This window comes from Syngnathoides biaculeatus, chromosome 17 (genome assembly GCF_019802595.1).
Source record: "Syngnathoides biaculeatus isolate LvHL_M chromosome 17, ASM1980259v1, whole genome shotgun sequence".
NCBI lineage: Eukaryota > Metazoa > Chordata > Actinopteri > Syngnathiformes > Syngnathidae > Syngnathoides > Syngnathoides biaculeatus.
Window position 1 is genome coordinate 4,958,884 of NC_084656.1, and position 12,008 is coordinate 4,970,891.

At 40.0% G+C, this 12,008-nt stretch overlaps 1 protein-coding gene across 1 annotated transcript; it reads left to right on the forward strand.

Annotated features, from left to right (window-relative positions):
• Positions 1 to 1,454: 1,454 nt before the first annotated feature.
• dnajc25 (DnaJ (Hsp40) homolog, subfamily C, member 25) lies at positions 1,455 to 7,748 on the forward strand. Its single transcript, XM_061802069.1, has 5 exons — positions 1,455 to 1,879; positions 2,620 to 2,772; positions 4,448 to 4,818; positions 4,912 to 5,011; positions 6,922 to 7,748. The coding sequence occupies exons 1-5, from the start codon at positions 1,559 to 1,561 to the stop codon at positions 7,042 to 7,044; spliced, it is 1,068 nt and encodes a 355-aa protein (XP_061658053.1). The 5' UTR covers positions 1,455 to 1,558; the 3' UTR covers positions 7,045 to 7,748.
• The last annotated feature ends 4,260 nt before the right edge of the window (positions 7,749 to 12,008 follow it).

The following is a 12,008-nucleotide window of genomic DNA, read 5'->3' on the forward strand; positions in this document are numbered from 1 at the left end:
ATTGCTCTTTCTGTTCAAACTGCCCTGAAGATAATTTTCACTTATTTTGGTCTTGCCCTGTCTCCAATAATTTCTGGAAAGATGTTTGTCTTTTTATTTCTACTTTTATTGACAACAGTTTTACTCTTTGTTTTGAAAATATACTGTTTGGTTTCACGTCTTTTACCTCGTCTAAAAACAGACACTATTATATGATTAATCTTATAATTTTACTAGCTAAATTTCATATTCATAAATGTAGGTGTATAAATAAAAATCCTTGTTTTATTTTCTTTCAAAATGAAACTAGACAGTATATTCATACCATTAAGAATTCTATGAACGCTAAAGCCATTAAAACGGTAAATTTGTGTAGTTTATTTCATGTTTTTTTGTAGAATGTAATCTTCTTTTTGACCCCCCTGGCAAATTGTCTTCTGCGTTGAATTGTATTGTTCTGTTTAATGTTCAATAAAGAAAAAAAAAAAAAAAAAAATGAAGAGCTGCTGCTCGGCTACACACTCTACTTCCTACTTTACCTGACGCTGCTCTCCTCCATTTTAAAGGGGTATACTCATAATAACAAACCGGGTATGAGAAAGGTCTGGTCTGAAGCCAAAGTAGAAAGTGCAGGATGAGATTGTGTATGATTTTAAAATTCCACCTTGGCACAGCCTGATTGAGGATGAAAGCACAGACGATACATTGCCCAAAAAGCTATTTCTGTATTTTAAATATAGGAGGCAAGATCAATCTTAAATCTGTTTGAAATCATCATTCAGCTTTCAACATGCATTGCTAAAGATATTCTGCAAGCAATAATTCAGTTTTAAACCAAGAAAATCTAAAATATCATTGCGGGTTAAAAAAAAAAAAAAAGAAACAAAGTTGGAAGCAACATTTCAAATTTATATTTAATAGTTGGCTTGGTATGTATTTGTATTGTAATGCATTTTTTATTTGTTGACATTTTGAGTGTAAGGTTGCAAAACACAAAATTGTTCTTAAAAATGTTTTGATGGGAATGTAATCTGAACCTTTTAATGAGCCATGTAACTTCCATGGATGACATTGATTGACCACAGTGCATACATCTGATGTTGCTCACAATGGTCAAAAGGAGCGATCACGGCCTGAGTGTGTTTGCTCAGACACGTAAAAATTTGAGGGAACATTGGCCCTAAGTAATATGCAAGGCTTCTTGGTAGTCACTGTGTTATATGCCTTTCCTGTGCACTTAGCCTTTTTTGGCTTACCAAGTCAAATTAAAAATCCTTCACGTTACCAGAATTGCTCACACTACCAATTTTTATTCTTCATGCCAAACTTTGAGGAAAAACCCCGCCGTAATCCAACCGTGTCCTCCTCACGTTGTAGGAGTACCAAGATGGCGGCCACTGGTTTCGACCAATCGACACACCGCTCGATCTGTCTGCGCTATCCATTTATTTATTTATTTATTCGATCAGTGGTGTTCCCACGTTGCCTGCATCATCTGCACGCGACCGCAATGCGCGTTGTCGTCAGTGTCTTTTGATGACGTGGCGTGTGGCTAACATAGGCACCGGTAGTCGCAGAGATGGTTGTCCCGTCGGAGCTCCGCCGCGGGTCCGCAGTGCGGTCCTGGTGGTGGCTCTCGGCCTTATTGTTGTCCACGTCCTCGCTGCCGGTGGCCAAGGCACTGGTAGAAGGTCTATATTGCGGGATGAAGGTCTGTTATGACGTGCTCGGGGTCACCCGGGAGGCCTCCAAAGCAGAGATCGCTCGGGCGTACCGGCAGCTGGCCCGCCGCTATCACCCGGACCGGTTCAGACCTGGAGAGCCAGGGTCGGAGGGGGAAACCGTGGAATCTGCCCAGCAAAGGTTCCTGCTTGTTGCTACAGCCTACGAAACTCTAAAGGTCGATTCAGTTCCTAAGTCTCTTTTCTCCTCGCTTATGTAACTACAATAAAAGACGGCGTCCATTAAACCCGGGGCATAATTTTTTAAAAGAATTCATTTCAATTCCATTTACTTTTTTTTTTTTTTATGTTTTTGCTCCCATTTTCATCTGCAACGTTCGACACACGCCATAACTAAAATCATAAATGGAATGTTTCACCAAAATAGTGTTAAAATAGCAATGCTTTGTTTTGTGTGATCATTATTTTGTCAGAATCTGGTTTATGGAATTTGTTGGTCAACAAGTGATTTAAAGTGGGTGTGCTTGCTTTTTTGATAATCGGATGCATGGCATCGCATTGAATTATCAAGTGATTGCCAGGGAGCCAAACAATGAGCTGTGATTTACCATCACACTTTAGACCTTCACCTGAGGCAAATTTGAAGTTAAGCTTTTACAGTAGCTCCTACTGACTGTAAGAAGCTGTGACACTGGGAATCTTACTAATGCATAGTTTGAATATTAAAAAAAGATGACTGGTGGTCAAAGCAAGATGATTTAGAATCTGATCTGTGCCCCTTGTACTTGAAAGACCGACCTTGATTCATTGCCTGTCTAGTGGGAAAAAGTGCCACATTTGGCAAGGACGATGAACGTACCACTTGTACACGCAAACAATTTCAAATACTAAAATTCCTTCCTCCTAGTATGTGGAACTATTGTAGTGCTCTCTAAAAGCAAACCCAAAATGTGTGCAGGATGAGGACACTCGGAGGGACTACGATTACATGCTGGACCACCCTGAGGAGTACTACCACCACTACTACACTTACTACCGCCGACAGCTCACCCCGAAAGTGGACGTCAGGATTGTAATCCTCGTCACCATATGTGCCATTTCTGTCTTCCAGGTATTGCGTAGCTGAATAGGAGCCTTGTTTAGCTACACACGCTACCAGTGAAAGTGTAGCATGGACCCACAAGCAGCACATGTAGCAAGCTGAGCCGTATTGGACTGCCACCACACTGCGCGTGGGTCCACACAACTTGAGACACTTTAGACCAAGTAACGCAAAACATAGAACACTTAAGGGAAGATGCGTTTTAGAGCATAGCTTTCTAACTTGCTCAATGCTGTATTGGTGAAAATGCTTATGGAAAAGTTATTATTAGTAAGTAACTTGAAACTGCAGTGATGAGACTTTGAGATGAGATGATGATGATGAAGGAGGTAAATACTTAAATAGTGGTGAGAGCGCTGACACTTGTGAGTGGGTTTGGTTTTAGCCACAGCCCAGACATCTGGACAACTGAAATGGTGAAAAATAGCTTGGAATTTAGACAATATACACATATATGATTTCAGCCATTTTAATGGACCGCTTATCCACACTAATGTCATGGGGGTGCTGGAGCCTACAAAGAATAGAGTAATTAAGGATGATAGAATAACTTAATCTGTTAACTATATTTTAGTTGCAAACTAATTTTTACTGTGGTAAATCATTTATGAGAGACTTTCTATAAATGGCAGCATGGTGGACGACTGGCTAGCACATCTGCCGAAGGACCCAAAGTCAATCCGGTCTGGCTTGTGTAGAGTTTGCGTGGAAAACATGCACGGGAGTTTAATTGAAGACTCGAAATTGCCCGTAGGTGTGAATGTGTTGCTTATATGTGCCCTGCGATTGGCGGGCAACCAGTTTAAGGTGTTCCCTGTGTCCTCCCCAAAGATAGCTGAGATAGGGTGCAGCAAACACAGTGCAGGGACGAGAATTTTCCACCGATCGGCGGATTTCCGACTTTTTCAGACCAAAATGACCATTCTTGAGATAAGCGCACATCCGTTGAAAAAAATTCAAGGGGGTGGAGGTGGGGTGGGGGGTACCGTGCGCTTGCCTCTCGGTGGTGGGCTCCGAGCTGCAAGTTCAGCTCAGTGCTAGCACCAGCACTACTATCATATGCGGTTCTAACTTGCTCGGTAGTGTAAATATTTTGCGACATAAACATTAAAACTCGTTTGTGGCAGATTACTTGATTGGACAAAAGAGTTATACGTAACGATCCATTCGTGTTAGTGGTTAATCGAGTTTCACCATTGCCATGTACATGTGTTCTCGGTTCTCAGAAATCGCAGTGTAACTTGTTAGTTAGCCAAGTGATAGGGCGAACTGAGCGACGGTGTGTTGATAGTTTTACAATGGCAAAAGTGTTGGGGGAAAAAAAGGATGAAGATCGAGCGAGGGCAATTGACAAGGATGCTGGAATCAAAAACTGTTTCAGGCGGGCATGGCTTGAAAAAAAGTGTCACCGTGCAGATAGGACTGAAAACGGTATGTCTAACCGAACACATACAAAAAGTGGACATTCCCGGCAAAGTGCTGTGCACTGTGTTCCGATAGGTGCTAAAAACCCCCCCCCCCCAAATCGACAGACATTTGCATGGTTTTTCCAAATTGGTTATTCTCATCCCTGACAGTGTGGGTAAACAGGACAAAAAAACATTTGGCTGGAAGGACATTGCACAAATGGTCAACAACCAGTAAACATAAGATGATCAAACGGAACGTCGTCTCCCCTCTCCAGTATTACAGTTGGCGGAGCAGCTACAATGAGGCCATTAACTGCCTGGTGAACATCCCCAAATACCGCATCCAGGCCACCCTCATTGCCAAGGAGCAGGGACTCCTGAACCGCACAAGGGAGAAGGGCAAGAACCGGCGCTCCAAAGAGGAGATCCGGGAGCAGGAGGAGGAGGTGATCCGAGACATCATCAAAACTAAGATCGACATCAAAGGTGGCTGCCAGAAACCCAACCTGTCAGACATCCTGCTGTGTCAGATAGTGTTGTTCCCCTGCTACCTGGTAAACTATGTAGTGTGGTACGTCTCCTGGGTTTACCACTTCACCATCTGCAGGGAGGAGTATGGGGACCAGGAGAAGCTTTACATAATCAGGTGAGTTGTTTATGGCAGGTCCATTCCAATGTAGTGTTGCTGAGTAAGGCCATCAGCTTGCATTTCACCTCTCTCTACGGTTTGAAACCTTAGGAGGTACATGAAGATCTCCCAGTCACAATTTGACAGTTTGGATGAAGTCACTAGGCAGTCCTTCCTGGAAAAACAGCTCTGGATCAAGGAAAACTTTGAGGTTTGTGACATTAAAATTAAATGCTCTTTTGCCAGGCAGACCTCCTTCAAAGTCAAATGTAAGTGACCTGACCAGCATACGGACATGCTAATAACAACCCACGTTACAAGAAATTATAATCCTTTAAACAACACACGGAGCAGCCCGAAGTGTTGTACACTTTCCTCCTTGTATGATAACTATGAAGGAGCATGCAGAACACCATGTACACCTGCTGCATTTCCTATTTCCCTCTCAAGATTTTCTATGATCATGTTGTGATATGGAATTTATTTTGTTTCGTAATATAAGAATTGGTAAAATATTTTGTTCTTTTAGTCAGCCAGAGCTGCTGAGAATATAATGCGATCAAGATGTCATTTCATCATCATGTCTGTCATACTGTTATTGTTTGTACATAAAGACTGCAGTTCTGTTTATCTTTGAATTCCTGGTTAACCCCCAAAATAAATAAATCAAGACATTAAATGATGGGAGAAATGAAATGCCAGCGTGTTAAGGATGATACAATACAAATGAACTATGATAAACCAGTAGATCACTTTTGGAGTGCTGAACTTTGTTAAAAATTGAGAAAGTCTTAACGATGAAGAAGAATAATCATAATTTTTTAACAGTCAGCAGCTAACCCCAAAATTGAATTGAAATGGAAGTTGAAGTGAATTGAACTACTATGTATAGAATATTCATTTTCCCAACACTGATCTATATATACAGTATATATAGCAGGTTTAATAAAAAGATAAAAATTGCAGTAATTCCCAATTTATTGCACCCCTGACTCACAGGCATGATATACTTTACCTTCTACAAAAAGTACTAACATTATTATTGTCTTGCTGCACCATGTATGTGAAAGTACCAGTTGTTAAAAGGGTTATATTGTATACTGTTGCATGATTTTACTTTAGGGAGACTGGTTAGAGCGTCTGCCTCACAGTTTCGAGGGCCGGGTTAAAATCCCGGCCCCGCCTATGTGGAGTTTGCATGTTCTCCCCGTGCATGTAGGTGTAATGTGAGTGTGAATGGTTGTTTGTTTATATTTGGCTGGCGACCAGTCCAGGGTGTACCCCACCTCCTGCCCAAAGATAGCTGGGATAAGTTCCAGCATTCCCGCAACCCTTGTAAGAATAAGCAGCTCGGAAAATGGATGGATGAATGGACAATTGCCAGGAAAATTCAACTGAATCAAAACTGGAATGCCAGGTTGTTCAACATATTGGAAAACCCTTAACTGTGGTGATGATCAACACAGATGAAAAATCCAAGATTCTTTTAATCTCCAACCCAGCCCAAATCTACCTCATGGACACCTGCCATGTCATCTCTTGTCTCTTCTTTCATGCACTGAAGCACAGCAGAAAAAAGTTTGATGCATGAATTTCTTAACTGTTTAATATTTTCCTCCAGGGATTCCCAAACTGTGGAGGACAATGTTTAAACTCAACCAAACAAATTTCATGGAAGAATATGCTCAGGCAATAATTTCTTTTTTAAATCATGGGAAGAAAAGAACTGAAAGGAAAAAAAAACCTGGAGCCACGAAAAGAATGTGTGATCAACCAGGAGAGAAAGACCTGACAAAGTTTGCTGGTTCTACGGACTAACTTGTCAGAGGTCACTTCAGTTTCCCCCTGTCTCGCAGTTATGATGGCTACATGCACACGCACACTACAGTGACTTGCAACTTTACATAACTTGATATACAGGACGTATATAGGATATATGTTAGCATTAAGATGGTATACTTTTGTTTGAAATTATAGACTTTAGTTAGCATTTTAGTGTTTTCAATGTCCTGACTCTTGCAGTGAATTCAAGCCACTTCAGTGTTCTTAATTACTGTAGTTTGTCTGCCTGTAGATTGTATTGTCAGCGGGTATAAATGGTTACTCTTGTCTCTCCTCCAGCTGTACAGAGCAGAGCAGGAAGAGGAGATGAAGGTGAAAATGGCAACCGACCCAAAGATGAAGAGGTACAGGCGCTGGAGGAAGAACGAAGGGCCAGGCCGGCTGACCTTCATCGACGACTGACATCCGCATGATGTGATGTGCGCACGGGCCGCAGTGCCAACATGCATGGATTACATGCGAGTGACGTGTAGACATGGATGCAGATGAACTGCTGATATGAACGAGGACAACAAAGCGGAATAAAGTGCAAGCTATGAAGGAAATTTTTACATTTTCCTTCACTCCACTTAATTTAACTTAATCTTTTAAGAATTGTTACATTTGTGGCATTGTTGTTTTCATCCAACACAGACAGCGTTGGGCTGAAATCAATGTAGAAATTTCGCAAAAGTGACATTTACAGGAAGTTAAAGTGGGACACAGCTGGCATTGAACCGCAGTCTTCTTCCCCACAAGTCCTGCATTCTTTCATGCCAGCTGAATAACCAAGTAGTTAAAGAATCGCATTTAAAATGAACAATGTTGCAAGTTTGTGTTTGAGCATTGTATCCGTTTATAACTGCCTCAGATATTGTTTACATGGTAAGCCAAAGTCATCTCTGCACATTTCTCATCACAGTTTTTGCTGTCCCCTCAGAAGTGCAAATGGTTACTTAAAACGATTTCTTTTTAAACTTTGAGGGATAATGCGGGATAAGGTCACTGTACTCATATAAGCTTTTCAATGAATTTTCAGTATTTGTAAAGTGACATCACTTTTATTCAAATGATTCTGCTTTCTAAAAACAATTTTTCTATCTGTATTTTGCATTTTTCAAATAAATTTTGGACATTACAATTGTCGCCTCTATGTTACAACACAGCGGTTGGATTTCTGCTCCGACCTTTGTGAGGGGGTTCTTATTTTTCTTGCGTGTTCCAGATACTCTTATTTCCAAGTTCCAAAACATTGTTTGGTTCATTTGTGTCTTGTACAGAGGCGTCAGTGTTTGTCTATATGTGCCCTATGATTGGCACATATCCACAGTCCAGTTTGGACTGTTGTGTATGTATGTGGTCACGCAAAGACAGCTAGGCTAGACCTGAGGTCCCCCTAATCCTAATGGGGATAGTCAGCATAGAAAATGGGTGAATGCACGTTCCAAAATCAGATGGCTCCCTTTTTATAGTGTGCGACAGGTCACAACTGCCTTTGTTTTGTTTTTGTTTTTTTTGTTTTTTTTTAAGTAAGTAAAGGCTGCACTTAAGCTTGGGGAATAAAACTATAAAAATGTAGTGGTACGACTTTGCCTATTTAGTCACAAGTGTGTAGTATAGTTGTGTCTAAAGCATTATTGACATTGAGAAATGGCACCGCATCATGAAAATCAAGTGTAAATATCCCTAGGTTAAAGTTCTAATTTCATAAAAATAATTCATATTGAGATAAGGTTGTAATATGAGATAAACTCTAATTCTACACAGGAATGTCATTATCTTCTCAAATTACACCAGAAAGCTATTATCACCATATTTTTTGTTGTTGTTGAAAAAAAAAACCTTCCCAAGTCACTCTTAGAGAATATGACACAATGCCGATTGAGCCATTCAGTTCCTCTACTATCTTGCTACATGTCAATACAAATTCTTATTTGCCTGATTCATTTCCTGCACTGGCCACGTTGGTGGTGCACTCCAAATGACAGCATGGAAATGACACATCCATAAAAATGTTAAAAATGTAGAATAACGTAAAGGGGGACATTGCTTACTACAAGAATCAAGAATTCTGCTCCATTATAAGTGCACTTAAAATTGAAAATGAAATTTGTATGTGAGGGCTGAGTCTTGTCTCATGTAAACGATTCCCCGCTCACTGCTTCACCGCTACTGTGAGAAGTGATGCTGCCGCTGAATAATTTTCGTTTGTGGAGACAGCACTTCATCACCATGCCACTGAAGTACACTTTTGCTTTACATTTGTGAGGGGCAGTCAAAAAGTACAGATCTCAACTTGAATTAACCAACCCACTGCTGACATTTTTTTCCTAAAAATTTCAGTCGGTAGCTTGAATACTTCTTTGAATGATTCTTTAAAACAAGTTTTGTTTAAGCCCGTCCGCTTCCTATCGGCCATTTTGAAAATAATGTAAGTGTCTGATGCCCGTCAGAAGCAAAGAGCTAGTGTGATTGAATTTCTTCCCCTGGAAGGGCAACCACCACAAACCATTTTTAAAAGGTCAACAAAATGTGTATAGGTTTTGGGTTATGTCATCAATGATGACACATAATGGTGACACTAAAAAAGTGGTGTCAAACATAAACTAATTTTTGTAGTGGGGCACATTGGTGTTCCGGTTTCCCTCAGAGGACTATCATGACTGTGAAACCATAAAAAATCTTTAACCACCTCATCATATTTCCACATAGAATTTATAAACTACTTTTGGAATCGGAAATCAATGGTAATGTGTTTTTCAACTATTGCTGCTTGCAATACTTCAATGTGTTCATTTATGATATGACAATTTGAAATTTTGGTACAGATTCAAACAAAAATCGTGGATGGTAACACACATGATTTGCCTTTACGGGCCACATAAAATCATGCGGTGGGCCAGAGATGGCCCCCGGACCTGCTAGGGGTATGATCCAGCCTGCAGGATTAATTTGAAAGTGAAACATTACAAAAAAAAAAACATTGTGGTGGTGAATACTACAGATAGTTTTGACAATGCTTATGCTTTCTTTAAAAAAAAAATGCAATAGTAATTCCTACGTCTTCATAAGTTGATTCAACTTTAAAGTGCAATAGTTTACAGTTCCAAATACCTGTGAAATAAAGTTTTGTGCCTGAAAATACAATCACCATGACCAGTTACTATGCACATTCTAGATGACAAAGGAAACTGGTTGTTTTGTAAAATGATTAAAAATAAAACCAAATATTTTCAGGTCCATTATGAGTTGCTTATCCTCACAAGGGTCGTAGGAGTGCGGGAACCTATGCCAGCTATCATCAGGCAGGAGGCAGTGTACACGCTGAATTGGTTGCCAGTCAGTCACAGAATATTTCTCTAATGTGTTTGATTGGTTTTGCATTCAAATAAATGTAATGTTGTGTATTATTACATCTGGTATGATAAGGTTTTAGTGCCCGGCCCTGGACATTAATTTTAGATTCATATAGGCCCTGAATTATAATCGCACACCTGCTCTACAAACTTCTCTAATCAGTGGGTCGATCCGAGCACTATTTGCATAATTATCCACTGAAGATAGTCATCTGTGCCTTTGCTTGTCATAGAGGTCACTCCCAGCAGCCTTTTAATTTTTTTTTGTTTTTTGCTTTTGATCCTGGACAGCCACTTTCTCATTAGAACCTACTGCAGCTTTCCCATACACATTTTGAAGACAATGTGTTGAGCTCTTCAAAGGCAGGTCTCAGGAGGTGTGGATGGAGGATCACCTGCTCAAAGGTCTAGCACACCAGCTAAATCCCCAGACCCAAACCCCATTAATAACCTCTGGAATGGGAACATTCTACCTCGAAATGATTAAATACAAGAATGCAGTTCTATCAACTGACAGAACACCATACTGGAAAGAACACAAATCACTTTTTTTCATGAACAATAAAAATTAACATACGTTTAATCATACAAAAACAAACAATTACAAGGCAGGATGATAGAAAAAGCCGTGTCCTTCTGACATCAACAACAATAATAAGGAATTGCAAAATGATCCGATTGCTTTGGACAGAACTTGTTGCCAGTCACCAACTAAAACAGTGCATGTTGAGATGATCAGTATTCTCTGTAAGGAAAAACATTCCATATGCACATACGTGTCTTGGAGTGTTTCTTTGTCTGTGCAGTTATGAATAATAGGCGTCATCTATCTGCTTTGACAACTATCGACATTAAGGGAAGTACACAAACTAAAGGTTTGACATTTGCATGGCGTCTGTACATGCATTCAACCAAGACATCCCATAGGCTCAAGTCTTCTTTACGTCACATTTTATTCTGCAGTATACATTTTAGATTACAAAATGTTTTTTTAACTGCAAAATATATCCCAAATTAATATATAGAATGTTAGCTTGCTTTATTTTGTAATTACAGAGCAAAAAACTATTAAGACTCATTGTTTGAGACATTTACAGCATTATTGGTGGTAGGAATGATTGACAAATCAAATGTACAAAAACTATTGTCAGTGTTATGGGAAACCTTTGGTTGTGAGTAAACACAAAATAAAATGTCAAGAAACATTCCCTGGTAGATCATTGTGTTCCATACAGTACATCCTGGAATACAAACAACTTTCTATCATATCCATGTTGTGGACCTGACCAAAAAAATCTCACATAAAATTACTAAAAATCTTATTGTTGTGAATTAAAAGAAACTGACAGACTTAAGAGTTCAGTGAATGTTTTTACCCCCCGTCCATATTCCCATTTTTTTGCAGTTTCCACACTTGAAGATTTTCGACACAGCGTATCCTTACTATGGTCACAGGTATGCTGGAGCCTATCACAACTAACTTCAGCCGAGGTGCGGGGTACACCCTCAACTGGTTGCCAGCCAATTGCAGGGCACATAAAAAAATTCACTAAAATGGACAATTTAGTCTTCAATTAACCTACCATAGATGTTGTAAGGATGTGGGTGGAGTACCTGGAGAAAAATGCAGGGACAGATAGAACATGCAAGCGGGTTCAATAAGGGACCCGACTGTGTGGAGTTTGCATGTTCTCCCCATGCCTGCGTGGGTTTTCTCCGGGCCCTCCGGTTTCCTCGTGCATCCCCAAAACACGCAACATTAATTGGACGTAGGTGTGATTGTGAGTGGGACTGATGTCTGTCTCCACGAGCCCTGTAATTGGCTAGCAACCAGATCAGGGTGGAACCCGCCTCCTGCCTGTTGACAGCTGAGATAGGCTCCAACACTCCTTTGATTCTTCTGAGGATAAGCGGCTCAGAAAAGGGATGTTTTATTTATTTATATATATATATATATATATATATATATATAGATATAGATATATATATATACACACACACACACAGTATATATACAGTAAGTAAATAAGT